The 27,765-nt window shown below is 43.2% G+C and overlaps 2 protein-coding genes across 15 annotated transcripts in view; one reads left to right on the top strand and one right to left on the bottom strand.

Moving 5' to 3' along the window:
• The window catches only part of CPAP (centrosome assembly and centriole elongation protein), a 37,079-nt gene extending 18,069 nt beyond the window's left edge, over positions 1-19,010 (top strand). For 2 of the 7 annotated variants that reach the window (XM_074377842.1, XM_045514203.2), the window contains exons 8-18: positions 1,229-1,361; positions 4,457-4,622; positions 6,803-7,045; positions 8,707-8,791; positions 10,749-10,813; positions 11,064-11,180; positions 12,784-12,924; positions 13,003-13,087; positions 13,170-13,290; positions 15,059-15,222; positions 18,677-19,010. In XM_074377842.1, coding sequence (XP_074233943.1) covers positions 1,229-1,361; positions 4,457-4,622; positions 6,803-7,045; positions 8,707-8,791; positions 10,749-10,813; positions 11,064-11,180; positions 12,784-12,924; positions 13,003-13,087; positions 13,170-13,290; positions 15,059-15,222; positions 18,677-18,858 — 1,502 coding nt within the window. In that variant the 3' untranslated portion in view covers positions 18,859-19,010. Of the gene's footprint in view, positions 1-1,228; positions 1,362-4,456; positions 4,623-6,802; positions 7,046-8,706; positions 8,792-10,748; positions 10,814-11,063; positions 11,181-12,783; positions 12,925-13,002; positions 13,088-13,169; positions 13,291-15,058; positions 15,433-17,335; positions 17,523-18,676 lie in introns of those variants that run through there. The other 5 variants (XR_006723654.2, XM_074377845.1, XM_074377843.1 and 2 more) reach the window with 5 other exon arrangements.
• The window catches only part of RNF17 (ring finger protein 17), a 91,761-nt gene continuing 81,022 nt past the window's right edge, over positions 17,027-27,765 (bottom strand). For 5 of the 8 annotated variants that reach the window (XM_074377838.1, XM_074377840.1, XM_074377839.1 and 2 more), the window contains 6 exons: positions 24,765-24,881; positions 23,492-23,660; positions 21,057-21,192; positions 19,155-19,344; positions 17,671-17,770; positions 17,027-17,202 (listed from right to left, as the gene is read on the bottom strand). In XM_074377838.1, coding sequence (XP_074233939.1) covers positions 17,672-17,770; positions 19,155-19,344; positions 21,057-21,192; positions 23,492-23,660; positions 24,765-24,881 — 711 coding nt within the window. In that variant the 3' untranslated portion in view covers positions 17,027-17,202; position 17,671. Of the gene's footprint in view, positions 17,203-17,670; positions 17,771-19,154; positions 19,345-21,056; positions 21,193-23,491; positions 23,661-24,764; positions 24,882-27,765 lie in introns of those variants that run through there. The other 3 variants (XR_012511574.1, XR_012511575.1, XR_012511576.1) reach the window with 3 other exon arrangements.

The following is a 27,765-nucleotide window of genomic DNA, read 5'->3' as shown; positions in this document are numbered from 1 at the left end:
GAGTCATCACCTTTTCCATTTCATTTGTGTCCAGTAAAAGACTCCATGCATATGTGTGAACATGTATATGATCCTCCTTTATACACAAGTGGAAACATGCCTTTTATATACTGTTCTGCGCCTTGCTTATAATACATTTTGAAGATTGTTCTAATACACATACATTTGTCTCGTTCTATTTAATGGCTGTATAGTTGATGTGATGTGACTTTTTAAACTTATATTGAAAAAGACTTTTCCATTATATCATGTTGTATTATAAACTCTGAATGTTTAGCAAAGCATAGGTGCTTTATAATATGTTATAACTTAAGCTATTACAAAAATACTCTGATTTTAAAAATAGTATTTTTTCCAGGGAGTTTGGAACCTTAAAAAGTATAGAAGCAAAAATGTTTATAGCTAAGCTATGCAAAGGTAACTGATTTCCATCTGGGGATATTTCTTTCCAGTCATTTTTCCTGTGTATTTTTAATGTGGTAGAGACATGCAACTTGCCTCATCCTGCTTGACCAGGTGTAATATCCTTTGGCTATATCATTAAAACCCTTTGTGTACTTTAAAAATGGTTGCAGAGAATTATATTAATGTAGCATAATTTTATTCATTTATTTGTTTAATATTGGACACTTAAATTATTTTTCACTATTAGAAATAACACTGCAATACATATCGTATACAAAAATAAATGATTTTATAAGTTTATTCTTTAATTAGGGTTTTAAAAATGGGTCAGAGGGTACATACATGTTGTTTACTCTTGTGACATAAATCAGAGCTTTTCTCCAAAAGGGTAGTTGAAAGACGAATGCGTTGGCTATTCTTTTAAATAGCAAATTTAATTCGGAAGAAGGTCATAATTAGTTGGGGGAAACTTTAACTTTGGTGTTGATTCGTGCTTTAGATCTCTTGTGAATACTTATGTTCTTAAGCTATTTATGTATATTGGTTTAAAAAATTTACTTGAATGATTTCTTTTTATATATAATGTTAATTTGTCATCAGATTGATACTCTTTTGAGGTAGAATAATTTGATTCTTTCTTAAATTTAGACTGTTTCATCTGGAAAGTTAGGCCATTAAAATTTTTTTCTCTTTGTTTTTGGAAGCATTGTTTCTAATGCACTTCAACAGTACAGGAGTTTACCAGGTTTTTGGCTCTTATAATAGCTAGCTATTGTTTTGCTGCTGAAAGCTTTTTGTGAAGTTCGGTATTTGTGGCTTATAGGTGACAGTGCTCGATCTCAAGTTTTGAGAGAGAAAGTTATTGAATTGGAAACAGAAATAGAAAAATTTAAAGCTGAGAACACATCTTTAGCTAAACTTCGCATTGGACGAGAAAATGCCTTGGAAAAACTCAGGTAAGTTTGCGTCTATAAATGGGGAAAAATGTACAGTGATTCAGCTTTATCTTTAAGATTATATCTAAACTATTTGAAACAATTCTTATTAATCTAGCAAAATAAATGAGAAGGATGTGAAAAATATACCACATAAGAATTTTTGATTAAATGACCCATTGTGGTCAAAGATGTGTTAGAAGAGGAATTCTCTTAGTGATGAGGTCCTAAGCTGAAATTTGAAAAGCAGTTTGGCGCTATGAATTCAGGTGCTCCCTTGACAGTGTTAGCTTCCCAGGGTGCTTGTAACAATACATGCACACTGGGAGGCCTGAAACGGCAGGAATGTATTTTCTTACAGTGCTGGAAGTCTGAGGTCCAGGTGTCAGCTGAGCCGTGCTTTCTCCCTGTCTAATAGTGGTTTCTGGAAATCCTTGGCATCCCTTGGCTTGCAGCTGGACATTTGGGTTGTTTTACCTTTGGTTACTATGAATAATGCTGCTGTTAACATTGCTGTACAAATATCTGTTCAATTTCTGCTTTTAATTCTTCTGGGTATTTACCCAGGGGTGAAATTGCTTGATCATAATGGTAATTCTATATTTAATTTTTTGAGAACCCACCATACTGTTTTCCACTGTACCAGTTTACATCACGTTAATTGATTCGCATGTGTTGAACCGCTTTGCATCCCAGGGATGAATCCCACCTGGTTATGGTGTTTAGTGCTTTTAATACACTGTTGAACTTGGTTTCCTTGTATTTTTTTGAGAATTTTTACGTCTGTGTTCATCAGGGATACTAGCCTGTAGTTTTCTTGTGTCTTTGTCAGAGTGGTAACTAGGCTCACAGGGAGAGTTTGGAAGTATTCCTTCTTTTTGTGAGAGGGTGGAGGGAAGAGTTTAAGGAGAGTTGGTATTAATTCTTCTTTGAATTTTTGGTGGAATTTACCTGTGAAGCCGTCTGGTCCTGGGCTTTTCTCTTTTGGGAGATTTTTGATGACTGATTCAGTCTCCTTGTTTGTTATTGGACCATTCAGGCTTTCTGTTTTGCTCAGGTTCAGTTTTGGTAGGTTGTATGTTTCTAGGAATTCATCCCTTTCTTCTGGATTATCAGGTGCTTTGGAATGTGACTGTTCATACGTGTTCCTTTTTATTTCTGAGGCATCTCTTGTCTTTCATTTATGATTTTATTTATTTGAGTCTTCTCTCTCTTTTCAGTCGTGAGGGTTTGTTGATTTTTTTTCACTTCCTGAGACTCCTGTATTGTGTGTAATGATTCATTTGATAGTGTCCCATAAGTCCTGTAGGCTTCCTTCAGTCTTTTTCATTCTTTTTCCTTTTTCCCTCTGATGGGTAACTTCACATCACCCGTATTCAAGGTCACAGATTCTTTCTTCTTGAGTCTGTTGTTGAAGCTCCCTTGTTTCATTCCTTTGTATTCTTCAGCTCCAGAATTTCTGTTTGGTTCTTTCTTTCTTTCTTTCTTTTTTTTTTAAATGATTTCTGTCTCTTTGTTGAACTTCTTTGTTTCTTGTATTTTTCTGAGTTTGTTGAGTTGTTTATCTGGGCTCTCTTGTAGCTTTCTGAGCTTCCTTAAAACAATTATTTTGAATTTTTTGTCAGGCTGTCAGGTGGTTTGTAGATCCCTATTTCTTTGGGGTTGGTTACTGGAGCTTTATTAGTACCCTTTGGTGGTGTCATGTTTGCCTAATTCGTTATGATCCGTGCAGTCTTGCATTTGAAGGAGCAAACACCTCTTCCCGTCTTTAAGACTGGTTTCGGCAAGTGAAGACCTTACGCAGATCCCTGGACTAGTGATGGGTCTGCCTCCAGGATCGTGGTCCAGTGGGGTCCACAGTGGGGCTCACAGTTGCTAGGCTTGTTACGGGGTTTGCAGGCAGCTGTTCCTGCCAGATCCCCTGTAGGACAGGACTGCTCCTTGGACCATGGTCAGGCAGGCTAGAGCTAGGTCAAGGGACTGTTTCCTGGTCTGTTGTTGAGTCTGTAGACAGGGGGTCTGTTTTCAGGGGTGAGGGTGGGTGTGGCTCCTGTGGGCCCCTAGGCAGGTGGGATTGCCTCGGTCATAGGGCTGTGTCAGGATCTGTGGTTGGGACTGAGGTGTGTGGGTCTGTTACTAGGGGCGTGGATGGCCATGGCTCCCTCCTCCTGGGTCCTTGGCAGGGGGCTGTTTTCAGTCTGCAGTCAGGAGCACATGTGGTGAGCCTGCCTTTTCAGAGTGGCTGCCCTTGATCTCGGGCTTCACCAGGGCTTCTCAGCTTCCTGCCTGGACCCTAGGGCTCCCACAGAAGCACTTTCGTGTGTGGAGGACTGCCGCGTTGTTGTTTGTGTGGGAGGGTGTGAGCCAGGGACCACTCACTGCACAGCCTTGCTGGTGCCCTCGCCCGGTGCTCTTTGCACAGCATCCGAGTGAACCTGGCTTATGCCAGCTCCTCTGATCAGCATTCTCCAAAACTAATGCCAGAGTCCTCACAGTGGTCTGTAAGACCCTAATTAGCACCCCCCTTGAAGTTTTCTCCTGCTGGTCTGTCTCTTGCTTACTCTGTTTTAGCCACGCTGGCCTCGTGGCTCTTCTTTGAACACATCAGACGTAGCCCTGCTTCAGGGCTTTTGCACTTGGTGTTCCCTCTGCCTGAACTGTCTTGTCTAGGTATCTTCACAGCTGTTCTCTCACTTCCCTCCGGTTTTACTTCAAACGCTGTCTCAGCAGCATGACTCCATCCATAATTTCCTCCTTCTACCGTCATATTTCCTAACTTCCTTGATTATTCTCCTTGACATTTCCAGTGATCCATAGATTTTTCTTGTTTTTTGTCATCTTTTGCTCCCACTGGAACGTAAGCAGCTTTATAGGAGTAAGAATGTGTATTTTTTCGACTGGTTTCTCCAGTGCTTGACTGATAGTAGGTAACTCAGTGACTGCCTGTTGAGAAATGCTTTACTGAGGTAACTGACTCTTGTTTCAGTCCTGTGGATCGAAGATGGAAAACTAGCTCCTCAACTGCAGGCTGTCACTCGTGCCCCATTTTGGTACCACAGGTGGATTATGACATTGAGATACTCTCCGTAGATGATAACATGGTTTGGTCATTTTAGGAAAGAAATTGCTGACTTTGAACAACAGAGAGCAAAAGAATTGGCTCGAATAGAGGAATTTAAAAAGGAGGAAATGAGGAAGTTACAAAAGGAGCGCAAAGTTTTTGAAAAGTATTCTACAGTCGCAAGAACTTTCCCAGATAAAAAGGAACGGGAGGAGATACAGGTATGTCAGTCCTTCACGTTGTACTCATGTAAGTTAGTAAAGATGACAGTCTTGTAAGAATCTTAGAATTATTTGATGTGTCAAAGAGAAATTGGGTATCAATTTATTAATCATCCATTGAGTCAACAAATAATCTGAGACATCCGGAATATCTTTTGTAGTCTGACTTTTAAAGAGTAAAGTGTGTAAGTTCTTACTAAAGGCATCCTCAAAAAAGACTGTGGTAATGACATGGATTAATTAACAAGCCAAGAGTTGGAAATTCAGGAGTTGGAACTGTGTTAATTTGTTTCCCCCACTATACATCAAGTTCTGCTAGTTCTGTTTATAATAATTTAAGGCTCGGACGCCTCCTCTCTGTGCTGTCTTTTTGGAGCACCTGCCGGATCTGTGTTCCCGTGTCCGCATCAGTGGACTCACCGGCTGCCTGGCTTCTGGTCCCACCCTTGTCCCGTGCGTGGTTTCTGTCCCCGTGTCTGGGCCCTGCTCTATCTCCAGTTGCGGCCTGTAGTCCCCCGGATCTACTTTCCTCTTCCCTCCCCTGGCATCGCCAGCTGGCTGGCCTCTCTCTTTTCCTCCTGGTGTGTTTGCTGGCACTGCTGGGGGTGCCCCTCCCTGGACGACCGGCTCTCCACCTCCTCTGGCTGGTCACTGAGGCCACCTTACCTTCCCCGTTCACGCCTCCTGCCCAGCAGCTCGGCGTCCCTCCTCCCAGCTCTGCCCCATCACCTTCTGGTGTAGTCCCACCGTGGTCTTCATTTTGTTCTTTGTTCAAGGACACACAACAGTGCCTGATAGACAGCTGACGCCTTGTAAACGTTGCTTTTGAATTCTTGTTAACTTTGTTGAGGAATAGTTGCAATATATAATTGTATATATTTGCAGTACACAGTGTGATTATTTGATACACGTATACATTATGGAATAATTACTAAGACCAAGATAATGAACGCATCCATCACCGTACGCGGTGAACTGTGTGTCTGTGTGTGTGTGCGCTTGTGGTGAGAATGCTTAAGGTCCACTCGCAACTTTCAAATGTATGATTCTTTGTAAATACAGCCGCCCTGCTGCACAGGCTCCGCAGAACTTGCTCTCACAACTGGAAGTTTGTCTCTCTCTCCCTAGCCCCTTCTCTGTTTCTGTGAAATCAGCCTTTTCACTCTCGGTTCTACATGTTAGTGATATGATACAGTATTGGTCTGTCTCTGGCTTTTTGCCTTTGAATTCTTAACTCATCTAGACTTGTATGTTACTGTTCTCGTAGTAAGAAGCTTATTTCCCTGCATGATGATAATGCCTGCCAGTTAGAAAGTACTCCACAGTTTTACAAACGGGGAGGCAGATGTTCAGGGACCTTGTAACGACCTTGTTTCAGATGCTTTCAAGGCACAGAACTGGGGTCTGAGCCTCGATCTCACCCACATCCAGAGTCTGTGCCCTGTGATCCTGGCCTCTCCCTCCGTTGCCTGTGCTGTGCGGTTGACTGTTGTGCAGCTCTGGAGGGAACGGGTGGGTGTTGGGTCTTGTGCGGGGCCCCTGCTGCCTTCGGTCTCACGGCTCAGTGGGTTCTGGTGGGGGAGTGCTGTCTTGCTTCTGTCTGAACTTCCCCAGCTCTCGGTCACGCCCCATACCTTGCACCTGGCTGCATGCAGAGGCCGACTTCTGTTTGTAGGGTTGCCAGAGGCTTCCAGACACTTCCAGGAGTTCCCTCACTTACGTTGTGCAGTCCATCGGGAGCAGCTCGTCTCTTAGACCTGGCTCTTCTCTTGAGTCCAGATAGACCCGTTCAGGCCAGGAGTTCTGACCTGCAGTCTTGTACTCTCCTCACCTCTGCTCTTCCTGTGTTAGCGTGGATCCCTCTTGGTGTGCTCTCCACCAGACAACCCCATTTCCCTTTCCTCCTGTTTCAGTTGGTGTCACAGTTCAGACCTTTATCCCTCGTGGCAGTGTCCCTGCACTGACTCCGGAGTGGCGTCTGCCCCTCCTCCTCCTGATTTCTGGCGTTAATTTTGTTGATACGAGGTGAGGCTCAAACCTGAATCCTGTTCCTTTTCCTGAGAAACCCAGTGTTACTGAGATGTGATCGGCTCAGCGATTCTTTCTGAGTGATGTGTCTTGTCTCTTCTGTTGCATTGTTCTAATTCCAGTAATGGGTTTTGTTTTTTTTTTTTTGAGAGGCTTTGAAGCAGCAGATAGCGTATTTACAGGAAGACTTGAAAAGAAAGGAAGCAAAATGGTCCAGTGCGCATGGCCGTCTTAGAAGCCAGATAGACGTGCTGCTCAGAGAGAACACAGACCTCCGGGAGGAAATCAAAGTGATGGAGAGATTCCGCCTGGACGCCTGGAAGAGAGCAGAGGCTGCTGAGAGCAGCACCGGGATGGGCCAGGGTGGGGCTGCCGCACAGAGGGAGGGGGCCACGGTAGGTTTTGTTCGGGTGGGAGGTGCTGGGATTGAGAGGTCAGGGCCATGGACAGATGTTGAGAGTGCACGCGGGGCGGGCGGGGTGAGGGGGCCGTTGTACAGTGAGGGCGGTTCCTGCCGCATGAGGCAGGGGTGGGGGTGGTCTGGGTGCGGCAGTGCAAATGCACCCCGGACGGGGTGTGCGTTGTGTGCGTCTTACCTCCAGTAGGTATCTCTTTGTGTGCGTTGCTGTACAGAGTTTTCACATTCACTTCTGTAATTCTTCCAGCGTGTTCCAGCACCATAGGCAGGTAATCTCAGCTTTAAAGCAGGCCAAGTGAAGTTTTTGCAGTTTTTTTAGGGGGTGTCTGATCCTTTTGAATCAGGTGCCAGTTTTTTTGTTCATCTGTGTTCACAACTGTGACGTACCAGACGCTGCTTCGAGGCAAGGCAGGCCACACAGTCAAGGGAACAGACGTCCTTGTCCCCTGGGGGAAGGTGGGAAGATGGTGTGTGCTGTTGGGCAGGAGCTGAGGAGCGTCGTCACGGGGTCACGGGTTGGGAAGCCCTGCTGAGAAAGCCACACTGGAACAGTGGCCCGAGGAGGGCGCGGAGCCGGGATGAGACCTGGGTGGAGCAGAGTGGGCAGGGGCCTGAGGCTGGTGCAGCTGGAGCAGAGCCCTGGGGAGATGGGGTGGGTGGGGGTGCAGCTCTCCTGCAGCCTTAGTACGTCCCTGTCAGCGTTGGCTTCTTCTCCCCGAGGGAGACAGGAGCCCCTGGAGGGCTGTGTGTGTGGGGTGTCCCCTCTTCCTGTCAGGCAGCCCGTCTCTGCTGTGGATTTAGGGTAGACTGAGCAGGGAGTGTGGGCACGGTCAGGAGCACACTTGGGTGGGGGCTGTGGCAGTCATTCAGGCCCATTTCAGACCCAAGTGATGGTGGTGGAGACTGGGGGGTAGGCGGGTTTAGCGATGGCCTGGGCTGGGGTGTGGAGGCAGGAGAGGGTCAAGAATGGCTTCCATGTTGAGTTTTGTGTTTCTGGCTTAATGGCCATTTATTATGAGTTTCCCCAGGAGGAGAGCGTGTTTCTCTGGGTGTGGGAGCTCAGGTTTGGACAAGGCGAGCTTGAAACGCCTTCCAGATGTCAAGTGGAGCTGTGTCTGTATCAGGGAAGGTCAGGGTCGTGCAGGCCGCCCACAGGGACAGGGACAGGGACACGGACTGGAGGCTCAGCGGGCAGGGCTGGTTCGGGGGTGGGGGACACCTACCTGACTGCTAAGCCTGGGGAGCGAGAAGCTTCTGTCTGCAGTGGGGACAGTGTGAGCAGTCTTCTCCGAGTAGAGCGGGGCGCTGAGGGTCGCCCACAGGAAGGCTGAGGTCGGGGGTTTGCAGGTGGTGAACGTGGGTTCCTCCCTCTCCTGGCCACCCTGGCACGGTCACAGAGACCTGTTGGATTTGCGTTGTTCCTTGTGCCTTCAGTTGAAGAATGAACGTATTTCTGAAGGTGATGTGTGCGTCATTTGTTCACGGATAACAGCTTGTTCACTCGGCCTTAGTGATGAAAGGAAGCAGCAGAAACACATGCTTAGGACCTTCCTGTCGCAAGCCCAGTTCTCCGCTCGCTCACGGAGCGCATATGTAGACTGACATTGATTTTATGTTCAAAATTTTCTCATACTATAGAATCCATCAGTTCGACCTCAGAAGAGTCAGATTTCTTCAGGAACCCAGGTAGAAAGGCACAAAAAAAATTATTTGCCAACACAAGGTAAGAAGTTGCATGATCTTTTTATAAAACATTTCAGGAATTTAAAGCATAGAAAATTTGTACCCCAACTTAAGAGGTGGAACCGAAGCCCCTGTGCCCTGCTCCCAGTTAGTCCCACCATGACAGCACTGCCTTTCTTGTTTTTCATTCTACTACATTGTATCCAGAAATCAGTTTGGGGTGTTGTTTCATCCTCATCCCTTGCAATTTGCCTTTTTCTCTCAGTATTTTAAGACGTACCCTCATTGATATGTGTGCATCTGGGTTGTTGATTTTAGTAGCTATACAGATTCCATATGTGTTTGCCAGTTTTCTTGTTGACGGACATTCAGGTTTTCCCGCAGTTCGTCACGGGGTAAGTGGGGTGCAGGACAGACCTGGGGCACGTGTCAGGTCTGTGTGATTTTAGGAGGCTTTCCCATTGCTGAGCAGCTTGACCAGTTCCCTCCTTGCTGTCAGCAGAATATGCTCTCTGTGCTCGTCAGCACTCGGTCTGCTCAGACTTTAAACTTACGGCCAGTCAGATGGGTGTGAGGTGGTGGGTCAGTGTAATTTTAATATGCATTTCCCTGATTACTGGTGCGGTAACGTGACTGAGCTTCTTTTCATATTTAGTGGACATTCAGTTTTCCTTTTTTGTGAATTCCCTGTTTGTTTCTTTTGCCCATTTAAAACTATGTGTGTTTTCCCTTACTGAAATTAATTATTCTGCCTGCTTTGTCATTCATAAGCACTGCCAGTATCAATCTGTATTTAGCCTTTTGGTTTGTGATTTTACATACATGCTCTTCCTTTTAATATTAAATTTTCACCTTTTTTTTTTTTTTTAATGGTTTTTGCTTTTTCATGCTTTTAACAAATCCTTCTCAGTCATTAGGTCACAAATACACTGTTTTTTTCCTATGAACTTTTGTTTTCAAAGCTGGGTGTTTAATCTACCTGGAAGTTTTAGAAATTATTTTTGTGAATACAATTTAGGAGAGTGGCTATAACGTGGTTTGACAGTTACGAAGGACATACTTGGATTAGCACTGCCTAGATGGAGAAGCATGTTCCCAGTGGCCCCCCTCCCTCCATCCTCCCTCGCCTCCCGTCGGTCCCTGAACGGCCCTTCTGATGTGCTTGTTTTCTCAATCAGTTCAGCTGCTGACACTTGGCCTCCTGGGGCCTGTGGACAGGGATGTGACCCAGTGCCCTTGAAAGCCTGCTTTCTCCCTGGACACCACATGAGCCTCCTCTGGTGCCCACCAGCCCCCCGACAGGGTGTCTGCCTCTCTTCTTCTCTAGTCTCTTCCTCTGCAGTAGCCAGCATCCAGTCTGGTTTTAGGATTTAAATCAGATCCTGGCACTACCTTGAAGCCCTTCTATCTGGAAGTGGTTGTAATATCCATTGGCAGATAGGAAGGAAATGTTAGAACCTCTGTGTGTTTTTAACTTCACCTCCATGTGGTGGTGGTGGTGGCATGCTTTTTATACCGTATGTTACTGATACAGTGTATGAGTGGTGTGTTGGTCATGATCCTAAAAGTCTATACCACAGCCAGTAGGCCTAGATTTTAATTAAATACCTGGTCACTTGTTTCAAATCGAATTCTGTGTGTATTCTTGGATGCTTCTGTTATCTTTGCCCCGTATCTAACCCTGATGGAAGCCCTATTGGCCGTCCCCAGAATACTCTGGGGTCCGTCTGTTAGGTTAGTTGAACAGCTGTCTCTTCCTCCACATGGTGAACTCTTTCTTGGTCATCCAGGACTTAAGTATTTGAATAAATATTGGATTTATATAATGAAGAATGTCTAGGAATTAGGAAAGAAAAATACCAAGGCTTCCTTAAATAATGGGTGAAGGACAGTTCACAGAAGAGTGTGAACTAAAGAAATGTTTGGCCATAATATTAAGTCAGTTTAAAACTTTCAATTAAATAATAAAACTAAACCTGACAATTACATTCTCACAGGCAGTCCATCTCGAAGGTCGAAGTCTGTGCCTCCGCATGATTTAGGCAGTTCGGATCAAGAACAAGTAAACCTTTTTATATTTTTATATATTCAACAAATTACTCAGGCTTAAAGTTGACTGGTTAACTGGCTTACGTTTCTAAATCATCTATACAGGAAGCTTTTTACTGAACGGAGTTTTCTGTGTGACACCAAGCACTAGTTGTAGAACCCTGTAATGGTGGAATCTGGCTTTTGGATGAAAGTGAAGTTTTAGCTGCTTGAAATGTATTACATGTCCTGTCGGACAGACCTAGCGCCTCTTGTCCTTACAGACGGCCTCCCCCAGGGAACCCGCTGAGCCAGTGAGCTTTCCAGATCCTGACTGTAAAGAGGATGAGAAAGAGGAGAAGGAAGAAATTCAGGGAGCAATCAGCCATCCTGATGGAAAGGTTAAGCGTTTTTTTTTTTTAAACCAGTGAATACTGTAAGAAATAAACATGGGTTAAAATGGACTTGAAACACTTACATTGTAAAATAATTGACCTTTAGGGCTGTTGAGGGGGCTTAGGAGCAGGGGGCCTGGGTGCATGACCTCAGCTCGACTCTCTGGGCTCCTCTGAAAATGTTCAACATACAGCATCATTTAGTTGCCATGTCTGAGTTTGGAGATGCAGCTAGAGAAGGAATACAGTCCTGTTTAAGCTGCTGCTTCTTACTCCAAACACAGCTAAAGACCCTTCTGTAAACCTTGGTACTTTTTGCCCCCTTGGTACTTCCCAGAGCCTCGGTTCTCGGCCTTACCTTTCTGCAGCCTCCTTAAGGTTTTCCTGGATCAGGTGCCTTGCTCTGTGCCCCAGCCTGACGGCTTTATTCCTGTGCTCAGGAAAGGTTTTGAGTGGGAAAACGGCCTGGCTGGTGCTGTGGTGAGAATGAACGATGAGGGTCTTTTGCTAGAGAGGTGGTGGGGTTTCCCACAGCTTGTAGAACACGTGCCTTTCCAAGTGCTCTGATTGACTTGAGGAGCAATTACGAGGCCGAAGTCCACTGCTGGTCTTGAATGAGAGATGGACAAAGGCCAGCAGTCAGGAGGAGGTGGTTAGACTTTTCCTGTACAAAGGGTAACAGACTGTTGATGAGGAAAGGTTTTCTTTTCCAGAAGAATTCCAGCTGATGAACGGAAAAGGGACGAGGAAATCGAGAATCAGCAGGTTGCAGCCTCTGATGAAATAAAAGGCCGGCCAGCAGCCGCCAGTGACCCTGAGCCCTTAGGTGAAGGCTGTCGGGTCTGACGATGCGACCCAGTCCCTGTGAGGTCGCGAGGCGGCCGTGTGCTTGCTGTGCTTCTGAGCCTGCGGCCGTCGGAGCCGCCTTGTCAGGAGGGCACAGCTGGGGTTAGTCAGGCCTCAAGAGTCAGCTGCTGGGTTTTGTTTTTGCTTTTTTTTTTTTAAGGAAAAACAGGGGATATGAGAACATGTTAAATGACCCCATCGTGGGAAAGCAACTAGCCAAATCCAGAATGTGGGAAATTTTACAGGTTCAGTGACCTAGTTTCTTCAACAGTTGGCATTAAAAAGGGGGAAAGGAGGGGACTGTTAAAAACTGAGATAAGAGAGAGACATCAGCCACGTGCTGTGTGTGGACTTTGTTGATTGAAGTCAACTGTCAGGCCTTTTTTGTGTCTGTGGAAAACAGTACAGATGGTTATGATGTGATGAGGGAATTGGTTTGTTAGGAGTGATGACGGTTTGGTTCTGTTAAAAATCCTTCCATCAGAGACACCTGTTGATGTGTTTACAGGGGAAGTGATGTCTGCAGCTTGCTTTAAAAAAAACCCACAGAAAGTCTGTCTTGGGGGACGGGTGACGTAAGAGTGGTGATGTGTTGACAGGTGAAGTTGGCTGTTACGGAGTTTATTAACTTTTCTCTTGAGAAATGTTTCAATTTTTATTATGAAAAATTTGAAGGCAGGCAATTAAGAGAATATGGATATTTCTGTCATGTGGTCCCAGGAGGAAATCTTACATTTGATGATCTTGGTTTTCTTTTGTGTAGATAGAAAAGGTTTATAAGAATGGGTGCCATGTTATATTGTTTCCAAATGGAACTCGAAAAGAAGTGAGTGCGGACGGCAAGACTGTCACCGTCACTTTCTTCAATGGTGATGTCAAGCAGGTCACGCCAGATGAGAGAGTGGTAGGTGTCCACAGCGTGGCTTCTCCGTGGCCCGCGGTGGCTCTGGAGAAGTGGCAGCGCTGCTGTGTGTCTTTGCAGGTCTACTTCTATGCAGCTGCCCGGACCACGCACACCACTTACCCAGAAGGCCTGGAAGTCTTGCATTTCTCCAGTGGGCAGATAGGTAAAGACTTGCTCTGCCTTCTCATTATTAAATTCTTATCTTCTTTTAAAAATAAAAGTTATAGTAACCCCTTTTTATACAGAAAAACATTTCCCAGATGGAAGAAAAGAAATTACGTTTCCTGACCAGACTGTGAAAACCTTGTTTGCTGATGGACAAGAAGAAAGCATTTTCCCAGATGGTACAGTTGTCAGAGTGCAACGGTATGATACTTGCTGAGTTTGTTTTGGATTTTCCAGTTTTCAGCTTTTATAACCAGCCAAAATTTTAACATCTTAAAACATTAAGTCATTTAAAATTTCAGTGAGTTCAAATTTGAGAGCAGGTGAGACGGGTTTTCAGTCTCCTGGAGGTTAGGACTAGTTAGAGGTGGACTCTAATGTCCAGTAAGTCTTGAGCCGAGAGACCTAAAGGGAGTCCAGACAGTGCTTCATGGAAAGAGAATGGGCAGTATTTGTCCAGAAATAACTTTGGTGAGATTTGTAAACAGACACAAAAAAGGAAAGCTGCCCTGTCAGTTTCTAAGAATAACCAAACAGTGGCAGAAGCGACTTTCTCAATCCACAAAAAGAACATCTTATAGGCACTATTTTAATTAAAATCCTGGTGAAGATTTGTCAAATTCATTTTTTCAGTTTTCACCCGCCTCTCCTGGAGTGTATTAAGTGCCCATGAACTTGAATTCTGTGATATAAACCTTGGGGAAAAAAGGGTTAAAACACTACTTCAAATAATGTAGGAACTTCCTACGGCCCTGATAGTGTTTCCCTTTCCATAGTGTGACGCTTTACCTGGTGCTCAACTAAAATAAAATTTGAGGAAAATCTTATGTGGACACCATACTTTGAGTGACTTCAAAAACTTTTAAAAAAATTCTTACTCTTTTGATTGAAATTTTCTGTAATAAAAACAAAATAATATGAAAAGTTTCCTGTATCCCTCTGTGCATCTTCAGGTATTAACTCATGGCCACACATTAGTTCATTCAGAAGTATTTTTCAGTTGAGGTATAATCAACAATAACATTGGTTTCCAGTGAACAAAGATTCAGTATTTGTATATATTGCAAAATGATCACCACACAGTTAGAGACACACTTTTTTTCTTGTGATGAGAACTTCTAAGATTTATTCTCTTAGCAACTTTCAAGTATGCAGTTCACTCAGGATTATTCTGGGGTTTTTCACTCAAGCAGTGGTTCTCAAACTTCAGGGTGCGTCGGAAGCCCCTGGAGGGGCTGCTGACGCAGGTAGCTGGGCCCCACCCAGATGACTAGTGTTTCTCCTGAGTTCTCAGGGGATGCTGACACCCCGTGAACATATGGCTTGGCCCTCCAACACTTGCAGGTGGCACAAAGCCATTATGTTTATGTAAAATTTGAGAAGTAACCAAAATAGGAAAAAACCCACTGTGTGGAGAAGTTGATTCCCAGTCTTTACCCCTGGCTTTTGCTCCTGGCGGCACATAGCACCTGTATCTAGGGGCTCAGTGAACGTCCCCCACAGGCATCAAACAGTCACCTTGGTGTTAACTCTTCATGTTCTGCCTCTGTGTCCACTACCTCGGAGCAGGCCGAGTCAGCCCGGGCCTTCCGAGGAGCACCGCTCCTTAGCCTGACGGAGAGCAGGCGCTCAGATGGCTTGTAACTTAGTGGGAAGAGTAAAGTCAAACTGAAAGCCTTATTTTAATACAATGTCCCCTCCCCCCTTTTAAAGGCAAAGCGTGTGCAGAGTTGAAGAAATTTAAGCATTTTGTGGTGAAAACAAATTTATTAAACTTTTGGGGGCACGTGTTAAGTGCTGTTCTTATCTATCTTTGGAACCGTCCGCCTGCTGCAGAAACAGGAGAGAATCTGCAGAGCTGTTGTGCAGGGAAAAGGACCAAGGGACGCTCTGGAGGGACTAGCCGCCAGGGTTTCCTGTTGTGTATGTCATATTTTTAAAGGCAGTAAATTCTACTTTACATTTACAGAGATGGCAGCAAGATCATAGAGTTTAATAATGGCCAAAGAGAGCTACATACGGCTCAGTTCAAGAGACGGGAATATCCAGACGGCACTGTTAAGACTGTGTATACAAATGGTCACCAGGAAACAAAATACACGTCTGGTCGAGTCAGAGTTAAAGACAAGGATGGTAATGTTCTAATGGACACAAAATTGTAATGATCTTGTGTGTAACTAATCATGACATAACACTAACTTGATTTTCTTGTTAAAAGATGTGCATTTCTTGTGGAGCCTGTGCTTTAATTTATATATGCTGTGTGTGTGTACATACATAAATGGAAACAACTGTTTGGATTGTAAAATAAAACTTGATGCTTTTTATAATCTCTGAAATGCACAGGGACAGCTTTCATTTTTAATTCCTTACTTTATCTTCCTATGGTTATAACCTGTCTAGACTTTAAAAATAGGAAGTGGGTGCTTTCACTGGTTGGAGATGGTTATAAAAACCTAGAGGTACAAGAAATACAGCATCACATAGACTTCCCACCAGCATATCACCATGTCAAGGTCTTGCTCAGAAAGCTGACTGAAGGACTAACAACTTCTCCAGTCAAAATACTACTACGTTCAATTAGTACCAAAATTAAAGCATTTTATCTGCCACAGAGGTTATAGAATGGGAAGTTAAAACAATGAGTGAATAAATAAGTCAAACAGTAAAACAGATGGAGGAGCTCTTTCTGCTAGTACAGATCTCAGTGAGGGGACAGTGGGTGTAACGGGTGGTGATCTAACTGGCAGGGGCGTGAAAAGCAACCAGCAGTGTTAACTGACAGCCCACAGGTGCCTTCACGTTACAGCCCTAAGGTTGGACTGACAGAAGCAGGACGTCCTAGAAGGAGGGGTAGGTCACCTACAAGTAAATTTACATGATCAAGTTTGGTCTAGTCACTTAGTGCAATTTGACAGTCGTGTTGGCAATAAGTCAGTTTAAAAAGTACTTGCATTAATTAATTTCATGTGATTTAAAAACTAAGAAAGTTTTAAACTTTTCAAAGAAAAATAAGGAATTATATATTAACCTCAGGATAGAGAAAGATTTTTAAATAAGACACAGCACAAACCTTAAGTGGTTGATGAGTGAAAAGCTTGTTTGTCCAAAGATAACAGAAAAGAGAACTTTTAAGCCACAGACTCTGAAAAGGTATGTAAATCTGAGAAAGGGTTAATAGCCAGACCACAGAAAGAACACCTCCTAGTCAAGATAGATAATTACAAAGAACTCGGTAGAAAAATGGACAAAGGCTGTGAGTAAGTGATAAACAAGTGACTAAACCAGTGAGTGCATGTTACAGCAGTGAGACACCTGTACTGGTGTCACAAGCCGGCAAATAATGGCCTGGCCACGCCACGTGTTGGCAAGGAACTTGGACTACTGACGTGGGGTTAGTTGGTAAAACCACTTTTTGGAAAGCTATTACCTCATGACTTAGTACATTCCACTAGTAAGTACATTTACCAGAACACCCCTCACAGGTACGTGAGGGGTCCTACAGTAGTATATTTGTAGTTGAGAAGTAACTGGTAACAACCTAAATATCTAATAACAGAATAAGTTATGTGCACAAATGGATATAAGAATGAAAGTGAATAAAACAGCTGTGCACACCAATGTGGGTAAACAGCAGAAATGAAGGGAAACTGATCGTGATACTGCACACACTTGAACATGCACAGAGCAGTGCTGTGTCCTGTATGCGAGTGCCTTATGTATGCATGTGAAGTTACAAAGACCCACGGGAGAATGACAAACACCAGAGCCACAGCGCTCACATCTGCGGCAGGAAGAGAATGACTGGGGGAGGGCGGTGCAGGGGCTGCAAGCGCTGACCCCATCTTATTTCTTAAGCCGAATATACATTAGTTATAGAACAGATTAAATGTTTAATGTGCCTAAAATCTTCCATTTAAAAACTATAGTAAAATAAGTATTTGAAAGCAAGTATTTATTAACTTTTTTCAAACAGTTCCTAACAGTTCAATATGTTAGGAAAAAAAAAAAAGAGCCAGCACTATTGCAGAACAAAGCAAAACAGACCTGAAATGGTCTACAGAAAACAGAAAACTTTCTTCTGGGCTGCTGTGGACGCTCTGCACTGTGTGCCTGAAAAACAAAATGTGTTATTTCACATCTTTGCTTAATGTTCAAATCTAGTTACTGAATCATGTTACATTTATGTGAATGGATAAACAAAGAGGAGCTGTTTACCCAAGTACTTTAATAACGCTGTTGACAGGACACGACTGTGCACCAGTGTGTACGTGCCCCCACAGCCATGCCCTTAAAGTGAGTGACGGAAGTGCCCACAGTCTGCTCCTCTCCTCATGCCTAAGCGCCCGGGACTAGAACAGGCAGCACAGCCAGTGCAGCGCTCTTACAGCCGTGGACCCTCGGAGGCTGCTGGGGCGCCACAGGTAAGAAGGGCCCCTGAAGGAGAAACCTCAGAGGGATTCTTGCTGAGCTCTGTTGTCGCTGCCTGGACACCTCTGGCCTTTCTGGGCAGCTGAGTGTGACTCTGCAGCTGTGAGCCCGATGCCGGCTGCAGGGAGAGCAGGAGGTCATGGCACTTACGTCACTCATCTCGGTCTGCGAGCCCCATCTCCACTAGTGACATGTGGACCGGATACTGTTCATCCTCATATAACGTCACTGTCTGTTCTGGTGCCTGAGCCTGAAATTAAAAGGCGGTTGTCAAGGAAACACCGTAATGTCTTCGTGGCCTGTTCTGTCCTACAGCCGACAAGAGGGAAAGGTTTACGGTCTATACTCGGTACTCTGAAAAGGTGTTTGTGATGGTTTCCTGCTAAACCATTCTTTCCATCTGCTTCATTTAAAATGCAGCTCCTCCCCAGAGTTTTTCTAGGTCAGCCTTAACACTGCCATCCCACCCCTGTTAAAATTCATTTACGTTCTACACAGGAAGCGTCACAGCTTTATGCATAAACTGACCACATTTCGAGTGTTGCTCACAGAGGTGGACACACATGTAGTAACACTTCCTGCCCTGCTGGCATTTCCACTGGCTTCTTGAGAGCACCACTGCACACGCAGGAGCATGGCACGTGCGCTGGTTTTCATAAAGCACTTTCTAGTAACAGCACTGCTTCGTTAAGGGCTCATCCTTAATGTACCAGGAATGTACTGGAAATCCCTAAACCCCGGGTCCCAAATCAGGGGGGCAGGGTTGAAACAGCAGTGGTGAGGACAGGCGGACTGAGAGCTTGAATGAAGATCTGAGGGGACGTCAGCCGACTTCAGGAGGCAGACCTAGGCATTCTAGATTTTCCAACACGTAATTAGAAGTCAAAAGTACAGACTTTCGGGGGTGGGTGTGTGTAGAATTCTCCAATTTTAAAATAGCCGTGCACTGAATCAAACGGTGCAGGCCAGACATGACTGGGCCTCTAAGTTAGAAAGAATATACTAAACATGACCTGGATTTTCTTATTTGAGCCTTTTGATACAGTTTCTACTGCATTAAACAATTCAAAATGAGTACAATTATGAGATGAGTACAGTTCAAACCTCTATGATTTTGACAGAATCCCCATTCTGGTCTCTCCTGCTCATCTTTTAGGATGCGGCTCAAACATCACTTCCTGTGCTACTGACTCAGGAAGCACCGAAGTGCCTACAATGCAGCCCAACACCACATCCTGGCCTCTCCAGACGGAAATCATCATTCCTGTTTCCTGCACCGCAGCCCCAAAGACACCTGTAGCTTCTGTACGGCACTCACTTCATTCTTCCTTATCTTAGTGGTTTACAAACTTCCCTCACGGACTTGCACATTCTTTGATTACAGGATACTCATTTGATCATTTATCCTGGTCACTGCCATCACTGATACCTTAAATCATTGCAGGGCTAATAAAAAGTTTGTTAAATATAAACCAAGACATCATTTGAACAAGACTTAAAAAATAAATCCTACAGTATTTACAACATTATAAGCTTTAAAGCATTTTTGCATAGATAAAAAGCACTTTGGAAATTTAATAGGGATCCTTGAAATAGCTTTGAGGGTGTTTTGGCTGATTGCGACAGGTATTTACCACGGAAGAAGCGTACAGCTGTTTTCCTTGAAGGCAGTCTATCATGGCCCACAGGGCTTCCATGCTCCACCTGGGACAGTATGGAATCCTTGTCTTTCCTTCATCTCTTAGGGGAGGTCTGAACCCTGCCAAGAGGACCTTTATGGCTCGGGCTGGATACTGCAGCAGGTGAAGAGGAATTTGACGCAGTCTGTCACAAAAGAAATTCTTACATTAAAAAATTTAAAGAATGTCACAATTAGGGGAAAAGTTTATGATGTTGGATTTGATACCAATTTCTTGGATATGACACCAAAAACAGGCAACAAAAGAAAAAACTTGATTACATCAAAATCAAAAACTGCAAAGGACACAAAAGAGTTAAAAGGTAACCTAGAAAGAGAGAAAATTTACAATAAAAAAAGACATCCAAAGAAGAGATATATAAGCACTTGAAAGGAGGGTCAACACCACTGATCAGGGAAATGCAACTCAAGACCACAGCGTGGCACCACTTCACAGCCATCAGGATGGCCACTATTAAGAACCAAAATAACAGGTGTGGTGAGGATATGCAGAGACACTAACCCTAGACACGTGGTGGGAATGTCAAGTGCTGTGGGAAACAGTTCGCTGGTTCCTCCAAACACTACAACTAGAGGGAGCACGCGATCCAGCACTTCTGAGTACACTGAAAGGGTCTTGAAGAGGTATTTGCACCTCTGTGTTCAAAGCATTATTCACAAGAGCCAAGTACCTACCGATGGGTGTGTGGGTAAGTAAAATACAGCATGTATGTATGATGGAGAATTATTCAGCTTTAAAAAGGAAGGAAATTCTAACACATGCTCTAACGTGGATGAACCTTGTCACGCTAAATAAGCCAGGTACAAAAGGACGTGCTCGTATGAGGCACCTGTGGTGGCTGCTGGGCTGGATGGAGGGGGAAGGGAATCGTTTAATGAGGAAAGAGTTTCAGTTTTGCAAAATGAAAAGAGTTCTGGAGACTGGCTGCACTAACAATGTGAGTACAGTTAACACTAAACTATACATTCAAAAGTGGGCAAGACTGTAGATTTTATGATTCATGTATTTTACCACAATTTAAAAAAATACTATAGACAATAACAACAAAACCCAGAAAATAAGTGTTGGCAAGAAGTGGAGGAAACAAACTCCGTTTGTTGCTGGTGGGAGCGTAAACAGCACAGCTGTTACGGAAAAGTTTGGCAGTTCCTCAAAAAATTGAACCCAGAACTACCATGTATGATCCAGCAATTCCACTTCCAGGTATACGCCCCAAACCGTGGAAAGCAGGGACTCACACATCAGTGGTCACAGCAGCACTATGCACAGCCCAAGTGGCCACCAGATGAGGAAACAGAAGTGGAGGACACATACAGTGGCCTATTGGTCATGAAAGTAATGAAATTCTATACATGTTACAACTGGATGAACTCAACATTATTCAAAGTAAAATAAGCCAGACAGAAAAGGACAAATATCGTGTAATTAGACTCCTATGAAGAACCTAAAAGCAACAGATTCACAGAGAGCAGAACAGAGGTTACCAGGAGCTGGGGGACAGAAAATGGAGCATTACTGTTTATGGGCACAGAGTTTCTATTTGGGATTATGAACAAGTCCTGAAAATGGACAGCAGCAATGGCTGCACAAAACTCTGAATATACTTAATGGCAACTGACTGCACTTAAATGGCCAACATGGTAAATTTTACATTATGTATATATTACCACAATAAAAAAACAACTTATAGATTAAAAAAAAATCCCAGTATATATGCAACTTTAAAGTAGATCTTTTTCTTATAAAAGAAGCAAAATCTTTTCAGTAATTATTTTTAAAAAAATACTAAGAATCCTAATTCAACTAGGTTTACTTTTTTTGTTGTTGTTTTTTAACCTGTTTATTGTCAGCTTTTCAGTTGATCCATAATCAACAAATTGTACCAGGACAGCTAGAGGATTAAACTCCTTAATGGAAACAATCTTTGCTCTGTACCATAAGCCATCATCATATTCTGCAAGGCAAGGCATTTCTGAAAAGACAAAAAGGAGAAAAATTACATTGCCTTTTTAAAAAATTTTTTTTTAAAATACAGTAAAGTACAAAGAAAATATAATCACCATATAACCATTATTCAGAATTAAACACTCAACAGTCAGCCATGCTGGCTTGTGGTCTCTTTGCTGTTTATAGTTTATAAACCTTGTTTCTCCTAATTCCTAAGCAAGGAATTTTGGAGAAGGCATGTCTCCTGTTCTCAGGGTCCCTGGTTCCTCCACTGCCCACGACTCAGGCCCTCCTGCCTCGGCTCCCACTTTCCACCCCCTCCCCCGTGTCTCTCATTTGTCTTCTGCAAAGGACAGTAAGATGGTTTCTCTTATTCCTACTTATAATTTTGACCTCCTCCAATCCATTCTCTACAAAACCACCAAGCTGAAACTTCAGCTCCATTGAGCTCTTATTTAAGTCTTCAGTGGGATCTTAACTGTTTGCAGTATTCAGTCCTTAGACTGCAATTTACAGGGTTCTTCACAGTCTACTCCCAACCCACCTGACCACACATCCTCATGTGTTACCTCTACTTCAGCTCACAGCGGTTCCCTGTTCTGGAATGTTCCCCGTGCCCTTTGAAAGACAGGAGTTTATCTCAGAAAGATCAGCTCTACCATGACTTTTATCAAAGCCCTGACCACTGCTAATCACCGCTACGCTGTTAGCCTGTGGCAACGTGCACACACCTTTAATACGAGCTGACTTCATACTGTCCTGGGTGTGCACGCCCCTCCTCTGTGGCCCGCTAGTTCTCGTGTGTACCTGGTACAAGCAACTGCTCAGTAAAGTGTCTGCTAATGAATGCCAGGCTTGAGTAAAACTGTGGAAAACCAGTGCGGTATTACTTCCCCTGTGTTAACACACGTTTAGATTTCAGAGGGCGCAGACCTCAGGTTCCTGTCCTGCCCGCTTTCACCCCTCACGCCACGTGTCATGTTCTCCTCTACACAATTTCCACAAAGAAAAGTGTGGTTGTGGGCAAGCTGCATTTAAGTACACATAACTTTAATGTGCAAAAGACCTTTAATTTCAAATTATTTTGAGTATGCCGAGGTTATCAGCAGAACAGTAAAGAATCTCTTGTGACAGAGCTGTCTGCAGGGGAAACAGCTTTCACCATCTTCAGCCTTAAACGATGACTGAAGTTTCATCTCAAGGAGAACTTTTAAAAACTCACGAGGCTGTCATGTTATTTTAACCCAAAAAACAACTCCTTCAATATAAATTTCTCATTCAAATGTACATATTTCATATGCATTTGTCTATGAACCAACTTTACATATCTATGCTTAAAAAAACTTGAATAAAATAACTGTAGAAAAATGCACAAATAATATATGTATAGGTCCATGAATTACCATGCTATGCAGAGACTGTGTAAATTCCCTCAAGATAAGAATATAATAAGGAAGGAATTGTTTCTTCCAGACTATAAATGAATTAACAAAAATAAAAAATCATAATGAGTTTATTCTTTCACTCATTCGACACATTTATAGGCACCGACCTGTACCAGGTGCCCTTCCACATGCTGGTAGCAGCCCTGCAGTGCTCTGCCCCCCACCCCCCATGCTTACAAAGTGGGGAGGGGGGATGGAGAAGAGCAGGCAGGCAGGGTGGGTGCAGGCGGGATGGGGAAGACCTGCAGTGTGTGCAGAGTTGGGCAGGGACTCTGCTATACCTTCCAGACAATTCCAGGCAGAGGGAACAGCAAATGCTGTTTCTCAGCCAAACATGGCTCCCGAGTGATTAAAATCTCATTAAGTAAAATCAGGCTAATGTTTTAATTTGATAAAATACCCTCTGATACATGTAAAATACCAAGAATAAATATATCTCTATTTGTCACGTGTTGATAAAAACATACAGACACCACTGTTGGTGTTTAGGAACCGTCAACACCAGCAACTAGATGCACCTTCCTCATAGGAGAATCCCACTATTTAATAAAGATGGTAAGATGGATTAGAAAGAAGAAAAGCGGGATTTGACCCATCCTGACAGGACAGGATACAACCTGAGTTCTACTGCCCTGACTCCAGAATGATCAGTTTAGGTGACCTGCAATGAAAGTAACTGCCATTTAGGTCCCAATACTAAGTCACAGTTTGAGCTAGCGGCTCAGAAAAGCGTTCTTCACGCAGTCAGTTGTACAATGCGGCCCGAGTCTTGGGAAATGAAAGTGCCCCAAGGAGAGAGGTCGTGCATGTAAAGTGAGCCTCAGGAAGGGCCGTCTCAGACGGCTTCCCTAGGAACCCCCTGCACTCAGGAGTCCGCACCTGTCCGGAAGTCCGTCAGAGGCGGGAACGTCTCCACGTTCTTGTTGACCCTCCGCAGGGCTTCAGTCAGGCCCTCAGACTCAGACTCCCAGGCGACTCCACTGTCCTCTGTGTCGCTATGCTGGTTACACAGAGTGCAATTTTCTACAGAATCAAGGCAAATATACACCTAAGTGGGGGGAAGGGAAGGAAAAAACTTTAAAATTCTGTAATTTTTTTTTAATTCTGTAATTTTGTATTCATGATATGGACAAAACTATTGCAGGACAGCCTCCAGTGATGGCCCTGTGATCCCTTGGAGAGTTGTCTCCCACATCAAACCAGAGTTGCTCTTTGTGACTCAAACAACAGGACTGAAGTGACAGTCCGCGGCCACTGAGGCCAGATTACCAAAGACGGCCTCTGCCTTGGTGGTGTTCTGCCCAGGACTGGTCTAGGGAGCAAGCAGGCAGCCGGGTCTCCTTGGATCCCGCCCCAGCACCTCCCTGCCCCAGCTCTGTGACTGCAGCCCTGAGGGACCCACTCAAGCAGCTCCTGGATTCCGGACTTTCCTGTGTGTTGCTTTAAGCTGCTAAATCGGGGCAATTTGTTTTGCAGTGATAAATAACTAACTGAAAATCATTATCAAAACCAACAACAGTTTCCAGTACCATGCTCCCTCATAAAAGTTATGGGGCAAACTCTTTTCTATGAAAGAAGGGTTCACTGTGTAAAAATGGCTAAAACTTAATCTGCCACTTCTTTCTCTCTTGGTCGCCAAGAATGTGTAAGTGGATTTTCCCCAGTGTACTTACTCATTAGTCAGTATTTACTGAGTGCCTACTACGTTATCAGACAGCATTCTAGGGACACGCCAGTGACCAAAACAGACAAAAATCCCTGCCTTCATGGACTTACACTCTAGTTGGGAGAAGCAGACAAACATAGCAAGAAAGTGGCACAGAGTGTCAGCCGGTGACAAACAGCACGGAAAACAGAGCAAAGAGCGCCTAAGTTCAATGCAGGAAGAGGACAGGGAAGGTTTCATAGGTGGAAACAGTTCCAACTTAAAAATACACATATTTGATTTAAGAAGCGACACAAAGTGGGAAAACCAAAAAGTGATTAAGAAACACTTGCCTTATTAAGTATAAACAAATGTCTGAAGAGGAAATTACACGGTTGGCAAACTAAAGGTCACCAACCGTCAGTTATTTGAAATCAGAAAGAAATGTGAAGAAGCAATCCTAGACTTTAAGACCAACACCAACAACTCAGGACTGAAATCACATACTTCACTGGGAGAGACAACGTGCTTGACTTGGACAGCGTAGAGCTCCTCCGGGGGAGGCAGACAGGAAGGCGAGTACGGTGGTAGAAGAGGGGTCTCTGTTTCAGACAAAAGCAACTCCTAAAACACCACAAATAAATTCAAATTTCAGAATGACTATTACAGACATCCACTACATTATTAAAGTTCATTATAATGCCAATTTACTTTCAATTAGCAGAAAGTCAGTTGAGACAGTGAATAACACAAAACGATTTGCTCACAGTAGGACCAAAATGTGATGAGTAATCAAAAGATCTTTAGAATTCTTTTGTCCCCGACACCAAAAAAAAAAAGATTTTGTGCAAAAAACCCCACATGAATGTTTATTTAGGTATAATATTTACATGCACACACAAAATTCTAGAGAAGAGTTAACAGTTAACAGGAACTGCCACTGGATTAGGTGTCTGAGATGCAGAATGGGGGTGACTTTTTTCCCTTTTCACATTTCTCTGGTATTTCTTATATTTTTAGAATAAGTATGTGTTTTATAGTAAAAACTAAATTCATATGAGATGCCAAAAGAAGATTTAAATTAAAATCATCAAAAAAGTGTGTTCCCTCTTAAGCTCTATAAACGCATAAGGAATAATGAAAAGTAAATCACGGCAGTCAGCAGTTGTTAAAAGCAAATGTATTTATAAATACATGTGATTTTCTTTTAATAAGTTAAAGAATTCTTGAATATGGCAGTTAGCATAGAAAGAAAAATAATCACATTCAAATTCATAGATTCACTTACTATTTAACAATTCCAAACTGGCGGCAAAACAAAATATATTTGAACCACTTGGTAGATTTCAGCAAAGAGTGACTTACCAACTGCTGAATTTTACTGATATGTTACAAAACATTCCAAAACAAGCATGTTATTTTTGTAATTATAGGAATGAAATTCTACATTTATAATGATAAAACTTTACTTATTAAATCATTTTCTACACCAAAAAGCACAAATGGCAAAAGAAAAAATAAGATTAAAAAAAAGATAAACTGGACTTCATCAAAATGTAAAACTTTGGTGATCAAAGGACACCACCAAGAAAGTGAAAACACAACCACATAACAGGAGAAAGTGTCTGCAAGAGCTCTGACAGAGGACTTGTATACAGAACATGTAACGTGCTCTCAAAGCTGAGCAGAAGAAACAACCCAGCTAAAAATGGAGAGAACATTTTCTTCATTTAGAAAATTTTCCTTTTCTATGTTTTCCAGTTTTATTAAGATATAGCTGACATACAACATTGTATCAGTCCAAAATATATAGCGTGGTGATTTGATAAACGTATATACGGTGAAATGATTACAGTAAGTTGAGCTGACATCCATCATCCATCACACCACCACGCAGTTAACGCTTTTTCTTCCTCTGATGAGAACATTTAAGATCTACTCTCTTAGCAACTTTCCTATAAACCACATGCCAGTCCCCATGCTGTGCGTCACATCCCAGGACTTACTTATAACTGAAGTCTGTACTCCTGCACCCTGACCCCACCTCTGGTAACCACAAATCTGCGCTCTGTAAGTTCAGTTTTTTGGATTCCAGATATAAGTGAGATCATACGGTATCTGTCTTTCTCTGATTTATTTCACTTAGCATAATGCCTTCAGGGTCTATTACGCTGTCAAAAAAAGGGCAGGATTGCCTTTTTTATGGCTGAACAACATTCTATGGTATAGGTACACCCTGTTTTACTGTGCGTCGCAGAGTGTTACTTACAAATTAAGGGTTTTGGGCAACCCTGTGTTAAGCACAGCTATTGGTGCCATTTTCCCAACAACATCTGTTCACTTCATGTCTCTGCATTACATTTTGGTAATTTTCACAATATTTCAAAATTTTTCATTGTTATTGTATCTGTTACGATGACCTGTGATCAGTGATCTTTGGTGTTACTATGACTCACTGAAGGCTCAGATGATGATCAGCATTTTTCAGTAATACACTATTTTCTAATTAAGGTATGTACGTTGTTTTTTTTTAGACATAATGCTATTGTACACTTAACAGACTACAGCGTAGTGTAAATACAACTTTCATATGTACTGGGACACTGAAACTTCATGGACACGTGCTTTACTGCACTCCTCACTTCACTGTGGTGGCCTGGAGTCAGAGCTGTGGTGCCTCCAAGGTACGCCTGTACACGGGCACCACAGCTTCTTCATCCATCTACCCACTGGCGGACACCTCAGATGCTTCCGTGTCTTAGCTACTGTAAACAACGGTGCAATGAACATGGGGTGCAGATAACTTTCTGAATTAGTATTTTCATTTTATTTGGATAAATATCTAGAATTGGAATTGCTAGATCATATGGTATTTCTATTTTTAATTTTTTGAGGAACCTCCATACTGTTTTCCATAGTGGCTGCACCAATTTCCATTCCTACCAACAATGCGCAAAAGTTCCTTTTTTCTGCACCCTCTCCAACATGTTATTTCCTGCATTTTGATGACAGCTGTTCTAAGAAATGTGAGGTGATATCTCACTGTGGTTTTTTTTTTTTTTTTTGATTTCTCTGATGATTAGTGGTGTTGAGTATCTTTTCATGTACCTGTTGGCCATCTGCTTGTCATTGGAAAAAATGTCTATTCAGTTTCTTTGTCCATTTTTAATGAGATTTTTCTTCTATTCAGTTGTATGAGTTCTTTATGTATTTTGGCTATTAACCCCTTACGAGATATGCGATTTTCAAATATTTCCTTCCATTCAGTAGGCTGCCTTTTCATTTTGTTGATCTGGCTTTGCTGTGCAGAAGGTTTTTTAGTCTGATACAGTCCCACTTGTTTATTTTCATTTTTGTTGCCTTTGTTTTAGGTGTCAAATCCTGAGCAGAGGATTTGAAGAGATTTCTCCAAAGAAAATATACAAATGGCCACAGAGCACATGCAGATGCTCACCACTACCAGTCACCAGGGAAACGCACATCAAACCACGATGAGATGCATTTCACA

The sequence above is a fragment of the Camelus bactrianus genome, chromosome 14 (assembly GCF_048773025.1).
Source record: "Camelus bactrianus isolate YW-2024 breed Bactrian camel chromosome 14, ASM4877302v1, whole genome shotgun sequence".
NCBI classification, from domain to species: domain Eukaryota; kingdom Metazoa; phylum Chordata; class Mammalia; order Artiodactyla; family Camelidae; genus Camelus; species Camelus bactrianus.
This window is presented reverse-complemented; position numbering and strand designations above follow the sequence as displayed.